The sequence below is a fragment of the Chanodichthys erythropterus genome, chromosome 19, assembly GCF_024489055.1.
Source record: "Chanodichthys erythropterus isolate Z2021 chromosome 19, ASM2448905v1, whole genome shotgun sequence".
NCBI classification, from domain to species: domain Eukaryota; kingdom Metazoa; phylum Chordata; class Actinopteri; order Cypriniformes; family Xenocyprididae; genus Chanodichthys; species Chanodichthys erythropterus.
In genome coordinates, this window is record NC_090239.1 from 28064559 (window position 1) to 28086713 (window position 22155).

Sequence of the window (22155 nt, forward strand, 5' to 3'; positions counted from 1 at the left end):
CAGCTGGAGCCTCTGCTGACAGGCTCATTTGTGTGTTCCCTGCCTGAGATAATGAGCCAATATTTCAGATAGATCTACAGGTCATAGATCTAGCTTTGGTTTAAGCTTTTTAGACAGTGTTCGAGCTGTTGTTTTCTCTTCCACAATATTGCATTACTTGATGACAACAATTGCAAGAACCAATTTTAGATGGTCTTCAAATGGAGGAGAAATCTTTAAAGAGGCAATGACTGCACTGTGGTCATTGAATGTCAATTGGTCATCAAGAAAAAAAAAAAAACAGACTGGGTATTGATGCCTGTGTGACATTCAAAAGAGATGGAGAAAGACTGTGTGAGGGACGTCATGTAGGATGAGCTCAGTCTTGCAAAAATGTACCCATTAGTTCACGTCCATATTCTAATCTAATTTAATATGGGCCGAGATATGAGATAGAGAAGAGGATATGAGATGTGGAATTGGGTATAGCATTGATAAGAAAGGCATGTGTTTTAATTAAGGAATCTAGCAGATGTGATCTAGTAGATAGCAAAAAAAAAATAAAAATTTTTTTGGTCCGAGGACAGAACCCTGGGGTGCTTCTTTCATGAGGAAGTGCATACATGCAGAATGCAATTAAGAAAAGCACAGATTCAGGGAGGACGTTATGTTACATTTCAGATAAGTGCTTTGCTATAACAAAAAAATAAATAAAATATATAAAAATATATAGTTTTATATAACATTTTTAAATTGTAATATTTCACTTTATTACTAGTTTTGAGTGTATTTTGATCCAGCCTTTGTAAACTATAAGACTCTTATTTCAAAAACATTAAACTTTTAAGAAGTCAGAAGAGGATGTCAGCAATAAATAACTGTAATTATAATAGTTTGATAACAATGTCCTTTAAATTTAGTCAGTATTTCTTTTTCATATTCATGATTTTTAGTCCATATCACGATAATGTGCAAATTGATGAAAATTGATGAAAAAAAAAATAATTTACAGTAATTTTGTTGTCAGATTAATTTTGTGCATTGTTTTCAAATATAAATTGAAATCTGAACATATAAATTTAGTTTATAGATACTATAAATTAAAATGTTCCTGTAAAATTTGTATCCAAATGGCTTTATTTGAATTTTATGGATAGAGTGTACTGAGTTCACAAATTCAAGAGTCACATCCCTAAATGTTTCCTTTTGATTTTGCACAATTTTTTTTCCATACCGTCACATCTCTTACATCTACTTTTTTTTTATCAGTTTTAAATCATCTTAGTATCAAATCAGACATGAACAGAGAATATATCGTCTTCTTTTAAAAGGTCCCGTTCTTCGTGATCCCATGTTTCAAACTTTAGTTAGTGTGTAATGTTGTTGTTAGAGTATAAATAAAATCTGTAAAATTTTAAAGCTCAAAGTTCAATGCCAAGCGAGATATTTTATTTAACAGAAGTCGCCTACATCGAACGGCCCGTTTGGACTACATCCCTCTACTTCCTTCTTTAAAGGAACACTCCACTTTTTTTGAAAATAGGCTCATTTTCCAACTCCCCTAGAGTTAAACAGTTGAGTTTTACCGTTTTCGAATCCATTCAGCCGACTTCCGGTTCTGGCGGTACCACTTTTAGCATAGCTTAGCATAGTTCATTGAATCTGATTAGACCATTAGCATTGCGCTTAAAAATGACCAAAGAGTTTTGATATTTTTCCTATTTAAAACTTGACTGTTCTGTAGTTACATCGTGTACTAAGACCGGCGGAAAATGAAAAGTTGTGATTTTCTAGGCTGATATGGCTAGGAACTATACTCTCATTCAGGCGTAATAATCAAGGAACTTTGCTGCCGTATCATGGCTGCAGCAGTGCAATGATATTACGCAGCGTCTCTCACATACGTCTCCATGGTTGCAGGGCACGCTTCCCTGTGCAAGCAGGGGCTCACGGGCGCTGCGTAATATCATTGCACTGCTGTAGCCATGGAACGGCAGCAAAGTTCCTTGATTATTACGCCTGAATGAGAATATAGTTCCTAGCCATATCAGCCTAGAAAATCACAACATTTTGTTTTCCGTCGGTCTTGGTACACGATTTAACTACAGAAGAGTCAAGTTTTAAATAGGAAAAATATCAAAACTCTTTGGTCATTTTTAAACGCGATGCTAACGGTCTAATCAGATTCAATGAACTATGCTAAGCTATGCTAAAAGTGGTACCGCCAGAACCGGAGATCGGCTGAATGGATTCGAAAACGGTAAAACTCAACTGTTTAACTCTAGGGGAGTTGGAAAATGAGCCTATTTTCAGAAAAAGTGGAGTGTTCCTTTAATGACGTCACTAAAACAGTTTTTTGACTAACCTCCACCCACAGGAATACACAAAAAGGGGGCGTGGTCTTGTTGCACTCCCACAGAGAAGAGCAAGAGTTGCGTTTGTAGAGTGTGTTTGTCACCATGTCGTCGAAACTGTGTTATTTTCATCCCGCAGTCCAATCACCTTTGTTTGGCCTTCCCAGGGACGCTGTACTTAGAGATCAATGGTTACAATTTATGTTTAACTCGGTTCCCAAAAATTATAATTGTGGTATCCTTACTGCAATAGTTAATGTTGGACTGCAGTGCACATAATGGCCACAAGAGGGAACTATGTTTATGTATATGGCTGTTTTCCGTATGAGGTACTCTTCTGAGTGAGTGCTAACGTTGTACATTTTCTTTCACTGCTTGTGGAGATTAAAGAGTTCAGTCTCTCGGGAATTATTGTCTTTTGTGTTCATTCGGCACAACACCACAATAATCCACATGTAAAACTATGTGCAGCACACGTTATGGTAAGAGGTGTGACCTTTCCGGGCAAGGAGCGCTAAGCTGCTGTCGAATCACAACACAGGAACCGCTGGCACAATCAGAACTCGTTACGTATTTCTGAAGGAGGGACTTCATAGAACAAGGAAGTCATCAGCCCGTTTTTATGACAGTGGAAACAGCGGTATACAGATAAGTAAATTATGTGAAAAATACTGTGTTTTTTACACGCGAAACATGAACACATGTTATATTGCACACTATAAATACAATCAAAGCTTCAAAAAAACACGAAAAACGGGACCTTTAAAAACTGATAGCCTATAAAGATGGTCAGTACCTTAAGAAAACCTGCATTAAATAACCTTTTTTTTTTTCTGTCACAGTAGAGGTATATTTGAATAGGAGTATTACTCCAGCTGAGCTTTATCTTTTCTAGTGATAATTCCCTTATCATGCTGAAGGACCCAAGTCCTGCCCTAGATGCAAAACCTTTTTTTTTTTTTTTTATCAACATGGCTTTCAGATAGACAACTCATTCACAAGTTCATACCTTTTCTGTTCCACTGTATGACATGTACTGGAATACACTGGAAAGATGTATGTGCAAGGCTACATATGGTGTATATTAAAAAAAGAATAGTGATCAGAAAAGAGATGCTGCCCTCTTGTTCTCGCATGTGTTATGCTCTAGAGAGGGGAATGTGTTCAGGGTGAGATGAAACAAACAGGTTTGAGTACACACTGAAAGTACGAGTGGCCGTTCCATCGATCAACACCACTCTTCCTTGAATTTCTCCAACACATAGGCACTTTAACCTGAGAGCGCTGCAATGGGACTCCTACACAAAACCATCAGAGGTGCCACAGGTCACACGGAATGTCTGAAATTATCATGCTTTCCCGGTGAGATGCATGGTCTGCATAAGTGCAAATAGCGATATATGCTATTTACACTAAGTGAAAATAGCTACATTTTCTTTGCAATAAGTGTAAATAGCAGTTAGATGCTATAGTGGCAGATATTATTTTCACCTCAGTGTATTGTAGTATAGCTTATTATAAAACAGTATGCAATATTAAAGGGTTAGTTCACCCAAAAATGAAAATTCTGTCATTACTACTCTCATGTCATTCCAAACCTATAAGACTTTCGTTAATCTTCGCAACACAAAAGAAGATATTTTTAATAAAATCTGAGAGCTTTCTGTCCCTCTATTGACAGTCTATGCAATTACCCCTTTGCCTTTTCAAAAAGTTCATAAAGAGATCGTAAAACTAATCCATATGGATTAAGCGGTTTAGTCCAAATTTTCTAAAGAGACACGATTTAAGTCATTACAGCTTCTTTGAACAGATCACTGAGAACTAGATCAGTCCAATTTGAGAACGAATCGTTCTGTCCACTTTGTGAAATAAAAGTTCAGTCTCATTTGTGAATCAGATTAACTGGCTCATTGAAAAGACTCATGAGAATGATATTTTCACCATCAGTATTGGCCAAAATGATATATAGAAAAGAAGAGATATAGGAAACTCTCATGAGCTTTATAATTAACATCATACAGGTAACATGATATTAGGGTGATAAATTAATGACAGAATGTTTATTTTTGGGTGGACTATTTCCTTAAGCATCCTCTTACCTTTGTCCTTGAATAAAAGAAGTAAAGGTGATTGATAGTCTCAGTCATGCTGGTTTAGGGTGAGTCAGAGTAATTGGCCTCCAACCGGAGGGTTCATTAACACATTCTGTGGACTCATTTGAAGTAGCAGAAATGTGCTGCCTGCTGTGAGGAGAATCCTACAAGTAGAGGTGAAATGGTTACCTGTTTGACGATAAACCACTATAACATTTCAGATGGTTATATTACTGTTTCATATTTTAATTATCTTTAAAACAGTATTTGATTACAGCGAGTCGACTCTGAAAAACCTGGAACCGAACATCCCTTGTAGCGCTTCTTTGTGTACAGAGGTTACCAGAGAAAGCTCTATTTGTGATGTTCCATAAGCACCACCTACTGTCAGAGCGTGGATTTACATGTTTTATTCAGCCTTTCTAACATTTTTAGATCAGTGTGAAAATCTGGCTGAATTCTTGTGCAAAGTTTTACATTTTAACCATTTTAATGGAAAATAATCTAATGTGCATTCTAAAAATCTAAATTTGTATAATAAGCTTTCTATAATTATTTACAGATAAAGAGTAGATAAAATACCTATAAATATTTGTGTATCTGTATTTTTTAAACATTTCCAGCACATTTTAATAATACCGTGATAACATCACTATAATTGTGATATGATATTTTCATACCGTTTTATTTAGTGCTGTCTCTACTTCTGAGAATTACAGATCACATCTTATGATATAGAAGCATGAAGATACCTATTCTCAGTAGATCTTTAACCTTTCTGTAATGAATAATCCTATGTTTAATATAACACACCAGCTTTAATATATAGACCTCAAGGCGAATGTTAGTTCAAGTGTCATCCTCAATTTTCAGAGCTCACCTCAAATGCTCTTTTCTTCAAAACCACTTTTTCTCATCATTTTTTGAGGATGATAACTCACATTATTTACAGGGGATTGCATACCCAGTTACTTTAGAGAAGCACCAGTGTTGGGAAAGCTTTAAAATTATAGCTTGTAAGTTACTATGAAACATAGTGTACTACATTAAAGCTATCTAAGCAAGAAATTTGATTTATGTAATTTTTAATATATTTCTTTTCATTTTTAGTGTTGGAGAAGATTTAAAACTGTCTAATAAAACTTTTAAACTGTTAAATAACTATCATACTTCCCCAGTTTATTAATGTCACACGTTGTGTTGTAAGATACAAATACAAAATGAGGAAGATGAGATATAACAGGCTTATTTAATCCACAAGGTAAGGTCCAACACCAAATAGGCATTTCAACACATCATAAACACTGACAAGATCCGACAAAGACACAAACTGAGCTGAACTTAAACAGGGGAGATAATGATGGGCTGAGGTGGAGTCCTGGTCGTGGAGGCTGGAGGCGGACCATGATGGAGCTGGAGACTGGCAGACCCACAGCGAGCCCACATCACCAATGGTGGACTGAGGGTGAGCTGAGGGTCTGACAGGAAGCAGCAGAGACAGAAGGTGGGAGAGGGAGGCTGAGTGGGAGTTTGGGACTGGCTGGGAGTACAACTCCCAGCACCGGGAGTGCCATGGACAGGGGGACGACCTCTGTGGTCGTGATGGGACAGACAGACAGTTTAGGACAGACAGATAATTCAAATGATTCATATGAGGGTATCTCAGAATAGAGTCCAATTCCTCAGAGCACAGCATCTTCTCACCCTCAGTGGTGGTACAATGGGCAGGGCTTTCCTCTCTGCCCTCACTCTCCACTGTAAACTCCCTCACGAGCGCTATAGCTGGCTCATGCACCTGGTTAGATGTATAAAGAAGTATTGGTCCTACTTTATATTAAGTGGCCTTAACTACTATGTACTTGCATCAAAAAATAAGTACAATGTACTTATTGGCTTCATATTGAATTGCAAAACACTTTTGCTGCTATTGAGGTGGGATACGGGTAAGGTTAGGGAAAGCTTTGGTGGTATGGGTAGGTTTAAGGGTAGGGGTAAGGTGTAAGGGATGGGTCAACAGAGTAATTATAAATGTAATTACAGAAATTACTTACAGATGTAATTATATGCAGGTGTTTTTAAAATATAAGTACAATGTAAAAACGTGTATGTACACAATAAGTGCATTATATCAAATCATTAATTTAAATGTAAGTACATAGTAGTTAAAGCCACTTAATATAAAGTGGGTCCGAAGTATTTGCTCCATGACGAACCATGACGACAAACAAGGCAAGGAGAAATGGTGAATGAAATCAAACAGTCTTTGGTGGTGTGAGTGTGTAATCACAGTACATTATGATATATATATTTTTTTTTTGTAGTACAAATTTTCTGAAATGTTATGTTTAAATATGCAAATGATGCATTAAATATGCATGAATTTGCAAGCATTTACAGAACTTAAATTTCTGTTTTGGTAACACTTTATTTTAAGGGTCTAGAATAATGCATTAGTTAAGCATTAATTAATGATGAACTTGTTTACAATTAAGTATTAGTTAAGAATGAACACGCTAGTAATTAAAGATTAACATTACATTGTAAGAGTCAGAATTGTGCATTAGTTAATAATGAAATAATGCATGTTATGGAAGCAAAATAGCCCAAAACCTATTAGTGTAAAGAACATTTTAATAATTTAAAGAACCTTTTTTCCACAATAAAGAATCTGGCCACACTTTAGATTAGGGCCCAATTCTCACTATTAACTAACTACTGTATTTACTACGACTTTTGCCTCAATAAACTGCTTATTAATAATTAGTAAGGTGTTGTTACATTTAGGTACGGTGTAGGATTAAGAATGTAGAATAAGGTCATGCAGAATAAGGAATTAATATGTGCTTTATAAGTACAAACCCGATTCCAAAAAAGTTGGGACACTGTATAAATTGTGAATAAAAAAGGAATGCAATAATTTACAAATATCATAAACTTATATTTTATTCACAATAGAATATAGATAACATATCAAATGTTGAAAGTGAGACATTTTAAAATGTCGTGCCAAATATTGGCTCATTTTGGATTTCATGAGAGCTACACATTCCAAAAAAGTTGGGACAGGTAGCAATTAGAGGCTGGAAAAGTTAAATGTACATATAAGGAACAGCTGGAGGACCAATTTGCAACTTATTATGTCAATTGGCAACATGATTGGGTATAAAAAGAGCCTCTCAGAGTGGCAGTGTCTCTCAGAAGTCAAGATGGGCAGAGGATCACCAATTCCCCCAATGCTGCGGCGAAAAATAGTGGAGCAATATCAGAAAGGAGTTTCTTAGACAAAAATTGCAAAGAGTTTGAAGTTATCATCATCTACAGTGCATAATATCATCCAAAGATTCAGAGAATCTGGAACAATCTCTGTGCGTAAGGGTCAAGGCCGGAAAAACATACTGGATGCCCGTGATCTTCGGGCCCTTAGACGGCACTGCATCACATACAGGAATGCTACTGTAATGGAAATCACAACATGGGCTCAGGAATACTTCCAGAAAACATTGTCAGTGAACACAATCCACCGTGCCAGCTAAAACTCTGTAGGTCAAAAAAGAAGCCATATCTAAACATGATCCAGAAGCGCAGGCGTTTTCTCTGGGCCAAGGCGAATTTAAAATGGACTGTGGCAAAGTGGAAAACTGTTCTGTGGTCAGATGAATCAAAATTTGAAGTTCTTTTTGGAAAACTTGGACGCCATGTCATCCGGACTAAAGAGGACAAGGACAACCCAAGTTGTTATCAGCACTTCAGAAGCCTGCATCTCTGATGGTATGGGGTTGCATGAGTGCGTGTGGCATGGGCACCTTACACATCTGGAAAGGCACCGTCAATGCTGAAAGGTATATCCAAGTTCTAGAACAACATATGCTCCCACCCAGACGTCGTCTTTTTCAGGGAAGACCTTGCATTTTCCAACATGACAATGCCAGACCACATACTGCATCAATTACAACATCATGGCTGCGTAGAAGAAGGATCCGGGTACTGAAATGGCCAGCCTGCAGTCCAGATCTTTCACTCATAGAAAACATTTGGCGCATCATAAAGAGGAAGATGCGACAAAGAAGACCTAAGACAGTTGAACAACTAGAAGCCTGTATTAGACAAGAATGGGACAATATTCCTATTCCTAAACTTGAGAAACTTGTCTCCTCAGTCCCCAGACGTTTGCAGACTGTTATAAAAAGAAGAGGGGATGCCACACAGTGGTAAACAACTTTTTTGAGATGTGTTGATACCATGAAATTTAAAATCAACTTATTTTTCCCTTAAAATGATAAATTTTTTCAGTTTAAAAATTTGATATGTCATCTATGTTGTATTCTGAAAAAAAAAAAAAAAAAATATTGAAATTTGAAACTTCCACATCATTGCATTCTGTTTTTATTCACAATTTGTACAGTGTCACAACTTTTTTGGAATCGGGTTTGTACTAATAAACAGCCACTATCCTAGTAATATGCATGCTAATAAGCAACTAGTTAATAGTGAGAATTATATCTTAAACTAAAGTGTTACAAAGAATTGTTTTGTGCAATGGAAAGGTTCTGTTGATGCTAAAGGTTCTTCACTGGAACCACAGCTGCAAATAAAAATAGTGTATGATATGTGAAAATTTAAAAAAAGTTAATCGAAGCATAAAACAGGTGCAGATATTATAACATCTTGTTGTTTCCAAGCCCTAAAGCATACCACATTTTCCGTCCTAGTTACAGTAGGTTATTTCCTTTGGTTGCGGATGCAGGCAGTGATAATAGAGCACAAGTCAGCATGACCTGCCCGAAAACAGGCTGATAGTCACAGCTCCCTGATAATATCATTCTGCTTTTGTGCCCCGTCTCATTCCTCATATTGCCCTGCCAAGATAAAGCCATCAGAACATGATGAAAATCTAATAAAACTTTACGCTTAAGAGGAGACAGTGACGGGACTACCTTTGGTTTGATGTATTACTGTGGTGCACGTGACTCAAAATGTGTGACTTTGAATTTGAATGCTTCAGACTTGACTTTGACATTCGAGTTGCTGTTACTTCCGACTTGACTCAAACTTGCCTGTCAAAAACTAATAATATCAGCCTATGATGTCATATAAAACAGGATACCATTTTTCTGTGTCGATAATGGATTTAGCTGGATTTAATTGTTGATGATTTGACACAATCCTGGATTATTCTGTTCTTCAAAGCTCATCTGAGTTGTTGTCATAGCAACAGGTCCTTAAGCTCAAAACCGCTCAAGAGCAGGTATATGTAACGTAAACAGGATTAGATGGCTTGCGAGGTGATACTCGAGTCTGTCCCAGACACAGTTTCATTCTTTTGAGAGAACAATATTGAATCAGAGGCAATAATATTTCAGTGTCATTACAATAACTTTAGAATTGTCTGTTGTTTGTGTTCATACACACTGTTACGTTGCCTTTCTCTTGTTTTGGATTATCGTTATGTGGAAATATACACTTTTGTCGTTGTTTAATAAAGTTCACGCTGCATTTTAAGATTCCTTACATCTCATCGTCATCATCATGACAATTACCCGATTTAGAATTTGTCATACTATCTCAGATGTACAGTATAAAGTGATGAAGAACAGGGCTGGCTTGTTCATTGACACACATCTCCTTTGTGTGATATTTATGTGAAATATCTTTTAAGTGCCCCTGTGGTGAAAATCAAGTTTTTAATGTTGTTTATATGTCTATATGGTGTTTTTAATATACTTTAAAGGTGCCATTGAACGTTTTTTTACAAGATGTAATATAAGTCTAAGGTGTCCCCTGAATGTGTCTGTGAAGTTGCAGCTCAAAATACCCCATAGATTTTTTTTAATTCATTTTTTTAACTGCCTATTTTGAGGCATAATTAGAAATGCGCCGATTCATGCTGCGGCCCCTTTAAATCGCGCGCTCTCCGCCCCCTCCCGAGCTCCCGACTCTATCACTGAATAAACAAAGTTCACACAGCTAATATAACCCTCAAAATGGATCTTTACAAAGTGTTCATCATGCAGCATGTCTAATCGCGTAAGTACAGTGTTTATTTGGATGTTTATATTTGATTCTGAATGAGTTTGAGGCTGTGCTCCGTGGCTAACGGCTAATGCTACACTGTTGGAGAGATTTATAAAGAATGAAGTTGTGTTTATGAATTATACAGACTGCAAGTGTTTAAAAATGAAAATAGCGACGGCTCTCTTGTCTCTGTGAATACAGTAATAAACTATGGTAACTTTAACCACATTTAACAGTACATTAGCAACATGCTAACGAAACATTTAGAAAGACAATTTACAAATATCACTAAAAATATCATGTTATCATGGATCATGTCAGTTATTATTGCTCCATCTGCCATTTTTCGCTGTTGTCCTTGCTTGCTTACCTAGTCTGATGATTCGGCTGTGCACATCCAGATGTTAATACTGGCTGTTATGGTGAAATACGGTATATGGTTAGTATCCTGTTGTGATGTGAATTCCGGCACGTGCGCTGTTGGCGCAATGCCATGTGAATAAAAGAGGCACATTGATTCAGCTCCTGCTTGTTTATTGCATAAAACACAAACATGGTGTCAGAAGTGAGTACTAGCTCCTGAACATGGCCTCAAACAGCATTCCTGCCCCTGAGGGCATGCGGATGTCGGGAGACATATCAAAAAACTGGGATAATTTGAGAGCGGAATTCGAAGACTATGAACTAGCTACCAGGCTAATCGAGAAGCCCAAAGAGGTGAGAGCAGCAGCACTGCAACGATTAATGGGCAATGAATGTCGTCACATTTACAGTCATAACATTGTGTTGAGCGAAGAACAAACGAAGGACCCAAAAGCCATACTTGATGCACTGGGAGACTACTTCAAGCCTGCGAAAAATGTGATCTACGAAAGGTATATGTTCGGGTGTTGCAAGCAGGAAGTGGACGAGCCTATAGACAGCTTTCTCACGAAGTTGCGGGAGTAAGCATCGACCTGCGAATACAGGGAGCTCAAAGATGAAATGATTTGCGATAGACTTGTCCTGGGCATTGCCAATGAGAACACCAGGCGACGCCTGTTGCGTGAACGCGAACTGACCTTGTCACAGTCTGTGGAAATATGCCGACTGGCAGAAGCCACTGAACAACGCGTAAAAGCAATCGACAACACATTCACTGACACTGTAAATATTGCACAAACGCAAAGGCTGAAACGCCAGGATGGTGGAGTGAATAATGAGCAAACGCTCAGAACTGTCGGGTGCAAAGATTGTGGGGGTGGTCACAAGAAAGGCAGAGAGCATTGCCCCGCATATGGAAAGACTTGTCGATCATGCGGTGTATCGAATCATTTCGCTAAAGTTTGTAAAGCCCGCCACAGAGCCGACAGGTCCGGCAGAGTGAATGTTATGATGGACGATAGTCAGGATGAGCAAGGACCCTACGGTGAAGGTCGACTTTTCGCTGCTGAGGAATGCATTGACACAGTAAAGTCCCCAGGTCCAAGATGGTTCGTTAACCTGACGTTCAATAAAAGAAAGCAGGCCTGTCAACTAGACATGGGAGCGACTTGTAATGTTATGAGTCGTACAATCAAACAGAAACTGGATCCAGAAAGCCCCCTGCACCCGAGCACAACAAGACTGAAATTGTATTCTGCCGCCACAATGATTTCTCTGGGGCAATTTCACACAGAATGCGTCATAAAGGGCGCCAAGCATAAACTCATTTTTGAAGTGGTCGAAGCCGATCAAGAGCCATTACTCTCGGGTGACACGTGTGAGCGGCTAGGTCTGATGAAATTTACCATTCCAGAGGAGATTAGTTGTATGCTCTGACACGCCACTCACAAAGCAACAGTTAACTCACAACTTCAATGACGTGTTTAACGACCCAGTTGAGTCAGTCCCAGGAGAGGTCTGGTTTGTGCTTGACAGTAGCGTGTCCCCTGTGCAATGCGCGCCACGGAACGTGCCAGTGGCCTTGAAAGCCAAAATGAAAGAACAGCTGGACAAGTACATGAGAGATGGACACATCACAAACGTCACTGAACCTACACCATGGATAAGCAATATGGTAGTCATAGCCAAGCCAGACAAAGTAAGAATATGTATAGACCCAAAGCACCTGAATCAAGCACTTCAAAGATCTCACTACCACATGCCAACACTGGAAGACGTTCTGTATAAACTACCCAAAGCACGTCTGTTCACACTGGTAGACGTTCACGATGCCTTTCTACACTGCAAACTGGACAATGAAAGCAGTCTAATGACAACTTTCTGGACACCATGGGGGCAAATGAGATGGTGTAAACTGCCCTTTGGCGTTTCGGTGGCACCAGAAATCTATCAGCGCAAGCAACATGAGCTGTTGATGGGACTCCGCGGCATAGAGCCCATTGCGGATGACATATTGGTTGTTGGCTGCGGTGATTCAAATCTCCATGCCCTGATGGAGCGATGCAGAGCTGTGAAACTCCGACTGAGCGAAAAAAAGTTGCAATTCAAACTGAAAGCGGTGCACTTTCATGGACACATATTATCAGCAGAAGGGTTACGTATTGACCCGGAAAAAACTAAAGCAGTCTTGGCAATGCAGACACCACAGGATGTAAAAGCAGTTCAGCGTTTCATCGGATTTGTGACGTACCTGGCCAAGTTCCTCCCGCGGCTTTCAGAGGTATGTGAGCCGCTTCGCAGACTTTTGAACAAAGACGTTGCGTGGCATTGGCTCTCCAAGCACGATGAGGCGGTTCAAGAAATAAAACGTATGATCACGGACACGCCCATTTTAAAGTATTATGACATTGACAAGCCAGTGACAATACAAAGCGACGCCAGCAAGAACGGCTTGGGCAGCTGTCTGCTGCATGAAACCCATGAAATCCCTGCACGCCCCTGGCAAATTGTTAGCATGGATCTGTATGCGTACGGTGGCAGAGAATTTCTTATTATAGTGGACCACTACTCAGATTACTGGGAAATTGATCAGTTGCCAGATCTGACAGTGGACACAGTCATTACGCGCTGTAAAGTGCAGTTTGCACGTTATGGACAGCCAGATCAGGTGATCACTGACAACGGGCCGCAATTCGCTTGCGAATAGTTCAGAAAATTTGCGGCAGAGTGGGGGTTTATACATGTCACATCTTCACCCCAGCACCCAAAATCGAACGGAAAGGCTGAATCTGCAGTGAAGATTGCGAAATCACTCTGTAAGAGGGCAAAACTAGACGGAACAGATCCATGGCAGGTAATTTTACACTGGCGAAACACGCCCACAGATGGATTGGACAGCAGTCATGCGCAGCGACTTATGTCCCGCAGACTTAGGACGGGACTTCCCACGGCAAACAGTTTGCTTTTCCCCAAGGTGGTCGAAGGAGTTTCAGAGTAACTGCGGTGGAAACGGCGCATGGCGAAATTCCATTACGATGCGAGAGCCAAAGTCCTCCCAAAGCTTATTGTCGGCGAACACATCCGAATGAAACCACTGCCTGGAGACCACATGGGCCAGTGGCGGAGAGGCCAGTGTCTGGGAAAGGTGAATTCGCAGTCTTATGTGGTGGATGTGGATGGCACATTATACAGGCGCAACCGTGTGGATTTGCGGAAAGCTGAGTGCTCTGCCCAGTTTAATCATCAAGAGGCAGCGAGAAAGGAGAGCAGCCAGTGCTCAGCGGCTAGCAATGTTTGTTAACGTGAATGGCTTGTTAATTAAAGAAAGGGAGATGTTATGGTGAAATACCATATATGGTTAGTATCCTGTTGTGACGTGAATTCCGGCACGCGCGCTGTTGGCGCTATGCCATGTGAATAAAAGACGCACATTGATTCAGCTCCTGCTTGTTTATTGCATAAAACACAAACACTGGCTGCCCTTGTCTAATGCCTCGATCATGGGCTGGCATTATGCAAATACTGGGGGCGTACACCCCACTGTTACGTAACAGTCGGTGTTGTGTTGAGATTCGCCTGTTTTTCTGAGGTCTTTTAAACAAATGAGATTTATATAAGAAGGAGGAAACAATGGAGTTTGAGACTCACTGTATGTCATTTCCATGTACTGAACTCTTGTTATTCAGCTATGCCGAGGTAAATTCAATTTTCAATTCAATGGCACCTTTAAGACAAACCTTGTGCAAATTCATAAGTCAACATCATTGCTGAGTATTTTATTTTTTTATCTGCAGTGATCGAAAGACAGTTTCAGAAACACGGTTTGAAATCACTGGTGTTGCTTACGTAACAAACAACTTTGTAACCAATCATGTCAACGTGCTGGCGGGATTTAGCATATCATTAACCATGACCTATCTGAAGCAAGGGAGTCGTGTAACATTAGCAACACATTATAAGTAGCTGACTGATAACGTAGTCAAGCAAAAGTCTAATCATATTAATTACTGTTATGTGTCTGACTTTGTAAAGAGCGATACCATTGTGCAGCATTTACCTCAGTAAGTCGACTGAGCTTCTGCAAGTGAGTGGAGGTGGGGCTAATTAGCATATTCATCAATCCGTGTATACTAAATGAAGTAAGGGTGTAGAGTTACATTAAAGCTATTTTAAGGCATGAAGAAATGTTTTCACAGGAAAGAATGATTAAATATGTAATTTTGTTGATCAAGTATGAGTTTTAAGGGCTAAAATTATTGACTACAGGGGGACTTTAACTCCTGGATCATACTGTCCCTGTTCTTGTTCAGCAATATTTAAAAAGTGATAGGTGCATACATGGCCTAAAACTTGAGCGCGGAATCTTGGGACATGTGGTCTTCACCTCAATGGATGGTGCAAAAGAATAGGGATAGGACTCGGGAAGAAATAATGTTCATGGATGCGATTATTAACGTTACTGTACTATGAAGCAGAGCAGGACCGAGTGTCGTGGGAGCTGAATGAGGCCGCTGGAGCGATTGCGCAAAACACGCCTCATGAGCAGCGGAACTTTTATTATGCCACAGTTGCCGGGGCTGCTTCCGCTTTTCTGGTCATGAGTATGAGGTAACGCAGCTCTGTTTATTATATTAGATACATTCGAGAGTGTTGAAAGTTATGTTAAAACATTACTCTGTGCGTTCGTATGTAATAATACTGGATAGTCCTCACTGTATAAATTAAACAGGGATTAATCCTTGTTAAAGTTTCAAAAGTTACTCAAGAACAGTTAGTGATTTTTTTCTTTGTCCTTTTTGTGTGATTAACATTAAAAACACTGAAAGCAGCAGGAATATTAGGCTGCTGTCACTTTAGTATACTGTATTTTTATATCTAAATCAGCTGAATCGGTGTCAGATTGTGAAGTATTTTGTGATTACTTTTTTAGTGAGTGTGTGACTTGATTTTATCCATCCACAAGTTGTTGCATTTTGATAAAATGACTTCATGTGCTGTATTTCTAGCCACAACAGTGTTCAGGAAATCCACATGATTCCTTTATTTATAATAGACTTACAGACCAAAGCTAACAACTTGGCTTGATTCAGTCCGGCAGCCTCTAACTCAGTCCTGATAGTCAAAATCTAGGATGTGAGAATCGACTGATAGGACTTAGGACGTCTTCAAGATGTTCAGTTTTAATCTAAACTGTAAATTTTAAACTGAGCTTTTCATTGTATTTACACACTGAGTCAGTGGGCTGGTGTTCATGGTGGGCTTAAAGTGGATGTGTTTGTTTCGTGCTGTTAGAGCTCGGGATGACCAGTGGTGATTCAGATCCATCATTAGACAGACCCCAGGTGGCAGGAGAATAGAGCCACAGCAAACTGATTCTGGGTCAGTGTATTTGAGGCCTGTTTGGATTAGCCTTGCTGATAGCATCAGAGCTGGAGACTAGCCTACCAAGAAGTCTGATGAAGAAGATATGTTTTTTTTCCCCCTGTGGAGAGGACAATTACTATTAGTTTTCAGCTGATTAAATACAACTAGTCTCTTTTGCTCAACAAGGCTACATTTATTTGATCAAAAACTTCAGCAAAAACAGTAATATTGTGAAATATTATTACAGCTTAAAATAACTTTGGTCGATTTGACTAGCTATATTTTAAAATGTGATTTATTCTAGTGATGCAGAGCTGAATTTTCATCAGCCATTTTTTCCAGTCTTCAGTGTCACATGATCCTTCACAAATCATTCTGGACCTTCTTCTTCTTTTTTTTCTGCTTATCTTTATTTATTTATTGGATTCTTTGATGAATAGAAAGTTCAGTGAATAGCATTTATTTGAAATAGAAATATTCATAACATTATAAATGTCTTATAATAATATCACTTTTGATAAATTGAATGTGTCCATGCTGAATACAATTATTACCCTTTTTATCCTTACTTGCTCCAGACTTTTAAATAATGTTTTGATCATGGTTCCCACATTTTGTAAATCAGCATATTAAAATGATTTCTGAACCATCATGTGACACTGGACACTGAAGACTGGAGTAATGATGCTGAAAAATCAACTTTGCCATTACAAGAATAAAGAATAAATTATATTATAAAATACATTAAAATGGAAAACTGTTCTTTTAAATTGTAATAATATATATTTTTTTCTTTCTTTTTCTTTCTTTTTTTTTTTTTTTATGTATTTTAGGCTAAGAGACTCACAAAAACGTCATAAAATTATTCCAAAAATTATTCCAAATAGTGGTGCACCAATCATGATTTTTCATGGCTGACTCTTAACCGATAACGGTTGCCGTTTTTTATTTATTTATTTATTTATTTATTTATTTATTTATTTATTTATTTATTTTTAAGCAAATTTATTTGTTGTTCATTTGCTCTATAATAGGCAAACTGGCCTTAAACAACAACAACAACATCAAAAAATATCTGTAACCATTTGAAATTAGAGGCAACCACAGCATTTTAATCATGATCCAAACAAAGATGCTACACACAAGTAGCATTAGCAGTTGTTTTTGATTTGAATTAGAATCATTTCAAAATTTAAAGCAGAATGCTCTGACTTTAGATTGGTGAAATTATCAGACGGACTGAATAAAAAATTACAAATTCACTCTCTGACAGTAGGTGGTGCTTATGGAACAGCAGCGGTGTCTTTGGGTACTTATTTTATACAGAATGGAGGTAAGCGTGTCCCGTCTCTGTCCTGTGTTAATGTCCTGTTTATAGACTTCGTAATATTTCCAACCAAATTACATTTTCGGAAATGATTGCAATGCAGTTTGTGTGCAAGCCCGGAATAGAGATCGGTTTGGAGCAAAATCCGACCTGATTTATGGCTGGTCGACGGGTGCACCTCTAATTCCAAACTTCTGACAGCCACACCATGTTATACAAAACATGAAGCAGCATGCTTTTTGGCTATGTTTCCACCTGGTATTAAGATGTGTTTTTGTTGATCGGATGGATGAGGGAGACACATACCCGTTTCCACATGGCATTTTAATCTGTTTTTTAAATCTTTTTTGTGTCTTTTTTGGTCCCCTTTCAACTGTCTTCTATCCTGATTTCTTCGAGGGGATGGTCTATGGGCGGGTAAATGTATGGGTTTTTTCAAATCCTTCGATCTATTGGACAAAATAAGATTGCGCAAATGAAAATGACCGGAGACAACAGAAAAACATACAGTTAGCAGCAGCAGCTGTCATTTCTGATCTGACAGCCGCAAGACCACGCCGAGCGCTATCTGTGCCTGTTTGAAATCAGGAATGAGATTGGTATGTTTTTCATCTTTTAAACAAACTTGGGTCTTCAAAGTTTAAATCCTGGCTGGCTGGCTAGCACGCTTCCCATACTGTTTTCGTGTTTACGGAGAATAGGCGGTTATTAGTGGCTGTTCGAACACATTCGACTACATGAGTGTTTCCACTACGAAAGCAATCAGGTCAAATGTGTTTTCGGCTACATCTGGAAGTGGTGGAATGTGGACAAGCTCAAAACGTTCTACACCCCTTTTGCACCTGTATTTAGAGTCGTCCATTTGTGATCTGATCGACCAAAACGCATCTTAATACCAGGTGGAAACAGGGCCTTTATGTGAATAACATCAGATTGTAAATATCCGCATAAGCATCTTTGCTTTTACTTGCTACCTTGCTGTTTCCAGCATTTAGCAGGAAGGGTTTTCTCAGACCTACTTTATTCCAAGTATTGCCCCCTGGAAGCTTTGGTATAATTCAAAAACTGCATGAGGTGACAGATGAGCTCTTCAACCAAGCCTGTTGATGAATTTCCCATGAGCTAACGCAGAGGAGTTACGTGTGTCTTACGCATTAATCCTGAAATAACAGTCCCAGGTCCTCTCAGTATGGTTTCACTGCATCTAATCTAATAGTTTAGGCCTAATACTTTGCTAATCCTCCACTCCTTTCTTCTTTCTCCCCCCTCTTTTCACTGGCCTACTTCCTTCTCCCTGTGCCCATTACATTAGAGAACTCCTACCTTTCCCAGTCATTTCACATCCCCCACACCCCTCGAAGCTTCTGCTCATGTCTGCTGGCCTAATGAAATGAGACTGTTATTGGAATGTATTAGGCCTGGCTCGGTCCAATCCAGGCAGGCAGCACGGATGCATTTCTAAACTGTCATGCTTACTTTCATGAACAGAGCATCATCAATGGACTTAAGGATTTACCTCTGATTGCTTTCAGATGGCAGGGTGGAGGTGACCAAGGAGGGCATGAAACTGTGCACCATGGGACCGGGGAAAGTGTTCGGAGAGCTCGCCATCCTCTACAACTGCACCAGGACTGCTACGGTACAGAGTGAGTGAGGAGAACAATGCACCTGCACATTTACAGTTCAAATGTTAATTCATTAAAATTGAGTCTACTTTTTGTGCAAAATGTCAGTTAAAGGGTGAGTTCACCCAAAAATGAAAATTCTGTCATTAATTACTCGCCTCATGTCATTCCACACTCATTCATCTTCGGACCACAAATTAAGATATTTTTGATGGAATCTGAGAGCTGTCTGACTCCTCCATTTAACCACCACTTTCAAGGTCCATTAAAGGTTCTCTAAGCGATCCTGGGCGGAGTAACTTCCTGTTGACGTTCAAAGTGTTGTCAAACAAAACAGAGGCTAGCTAGACCCTCCTCCTCCTCCTCCCCCTCCCCTCTGTGCTTCCTAAAACAGTCATGAACACGCATTTAAAATAATTCTTGTTGGTTATTGGCTGGAGCGTGTTTATTATGATTTGTGGTCCAGGCTGCACCAGTTTGTTTTTATTGCCGTTTTCGGAGCTTGTGGTGACTACAAGACCGCGTTTTTTTACAGTGTGTTCAGGGGACAGGCAGCTAGCGGATAGTGAGTAGATGTTTGCTGTATGTGACAAAAAATGTTTTGGCCTAAAAACGCGTGACATCACCTTTAAGATACTAAAGACATTGTTAAAATAGTCCATGTGACTGCAGTGGTTCAACCTTAATGTTATGAAGTGAAGAGAATTCTTTTGTGCGCAAAAACAAAAGAAAAATAACAACCTTATTCAACAATATCTCTTCTGTGTCTTCTCGTACGCAGTTTACGCTCAGTGCTTCCAGGTTCTACGTCAGAACGGCGGCTCAGTATTGGCCGAAGCTGAACATGTGAGCAGAACAACGGATTCTTGTGAGGCTGATGCAGGAGGCGGCCAATAATGAGCCGGCGTTCTGACGTAGACCTGGAGGCGCTGAACATAAGCAACGTAGGAGAATCATACAGAAGAGACAATATTGTTGAAAAAAAGTTATTTTTGTTTTGTTTTTGTGCATAAAAAGTTGTATTTCATTTTTGAAAGTGATGGTGTCTATGGAGGAGTCAGACAGATCTTGCATTTCATCAAAAATATCTTAATCTTTTCACGCGTAAGTTTTAAATATCCGGGTTGATCCCCCAGCGTGACTTTTTTCTAGGCAACCTTTATTTAGAACGCATCACTTTGTTGTTTCCATGGTGACGCGTCATTGCTTGTCATGTGACACACCGCAGCCACAATAGGGCTGTATGACTGATGTTTTGCTTTTATTTAATTTTTCATTTTTATTTAAAATATTCACAAACTTGTTAACTATAACATAAAATATGTGATATTCCGATTGTCAGATATGTGCAAGTGGATGCGTTTTGCTGTTTAAACACCTTTATAACGATCACGTTAGTTGAGCTATTCGTCCAATGGGTGCCGCGGTTCAAAGAATCGCATCTGTTGGCTGTTGGATCAGTGTTGCCAAGTCTGCATTTTTTCTCGGCTACTGTTGCCACGGGTTGTTTTTCATGTCTGCGGGTTGAAATGACCCCAAATAACATGATATTTAGCCTCTGGAGTGCAGGGAACCCTGCCAAAAATGATTTTACTCCCCCCAGAACACAATTTTACCAGTGTGATCGTATACAAAGGGTTAATTTGTGTTTTGAAGTTGAATGAAGGCCTTACGAGTGTGGAATGACATGACAGAATTTTCATTTTTGGGTGAACTAACACATAGCACATGAGATTTCATACGCAAATATGCAGACACACATGCACATGCATGAATGTGCACATAGAAAGACCCTTTCTCTTCATAACTCTGCAAAGACAAACCACAATCTGGAGTGAGTAACCATGGAAACACATACACTGTGTTGTGTCATCCTTAACTTAGCAAGAACAACTACTCTCAGGAGGGAGTAACCATGGAAACACACACACACACACACACACACACACACACACACACACACACACACACACACACACACACACACACACACACACAATGCTAAGGGTCCCTAACATAACTCTGTTAGGGATATATACTAATATCTACATATCAAGTAGCTTAAAGTCCTTGCATAGGTTTTTTTTTTTTTTCTGTTCATTTAAATATTTAATGCAAAGCTTTAAGACGCGCTTTCCCACAAAACCAGCAGCTATTCTTGTGATTTTGATGGTTTTGTCTGCACAATTAATAATTCAAATATTGTTCCCTATTTGAGTTTGACAAGGTATTTGGCATGGTCTTGTATTTCTAAAACAATATGACAAGCTAATTTGTATGCATGTCAGCCTGGCAAAATAATTTGCAAGCCTCACTTAATTTAATTATCAAAATGCACAATGGCTCCGGTTCTTCCCCTGTTAAACCAGATGCAACACTGTGTTTTATTAGAAAATTACGTATTGTTTATCATTTTGTGTGATAGTACTTCAATCTTTGATAAATCACTGTTCGTTTGTGTGTTTGCACCCTTGTTATTGACACTGGTAGAAACTGGTAGCGTGAAATAGTGAGATATATACCAGCAACGAAAAGAGGTGAGTCAGAATCTCTGTGTCTTATCTGCGTCTCTTAAGTGCGACAAATGCCAGGCCATTTCCTCAGATTTGAAGAGAGCCACCAAGATGAGAAACACAGCCACAAAGCCATTATTTTGTCATGATGAAGTACAATCTTCAGCATCTTATTTTTTTTTTTAGCTTTTTGCCTCTGAGGCAATGCAAATACAAGTGCTCCCCATCTTTCGTTCTGTTTGTCTGCAGCCCCCCCCCCCCCCCACACACACACACACACACCCGTCTCTCTCTCTCTCATGTTTTCTGTGAAGCAGCTGTTGCTTTATGAAATCTGATTAAACATTTTTTGCTGCTGGTTCTGTTTCAGTTTTTTTTTTTTTTTTTTAACTGATTGTATTGCTGAGATTTTTCCCTTTCTTTTGTAGTTTTGCAAGATCTATGATGAGTAATATATAGGAACCAAGAATAGGCTAAAATAATATACCAGCACATCCTAAATGCAGAGAAGAGCAAGGAGAG

At 39.1% G+C, this 22155-nt stretch overlaps 1 protein-coding gene across 2 annotated transcripts in view; it reads left to right on the forward strand.

Moving 5' to 3' along the window:
- The window catches only part of prkg1b (protein kinase cGMP-dependent 1b), a 194018-nt gene that overhangs the window by 44136 nt on the left and 127727 nt on the right, over positions 1-22155 (forward strand). For both annotated transcript variants that reach the window (XM_067368833.1, XM_067368832.1), the window contains exon 3: positions 19028-19141. In XM_067368833.1, the coding sequence (XP_067224934.1) occupies positions 19028-19141 (114 nt within the window). The remainder of the gene's footprint in view (positions 1-19027; positions 19142-22155) is intronic.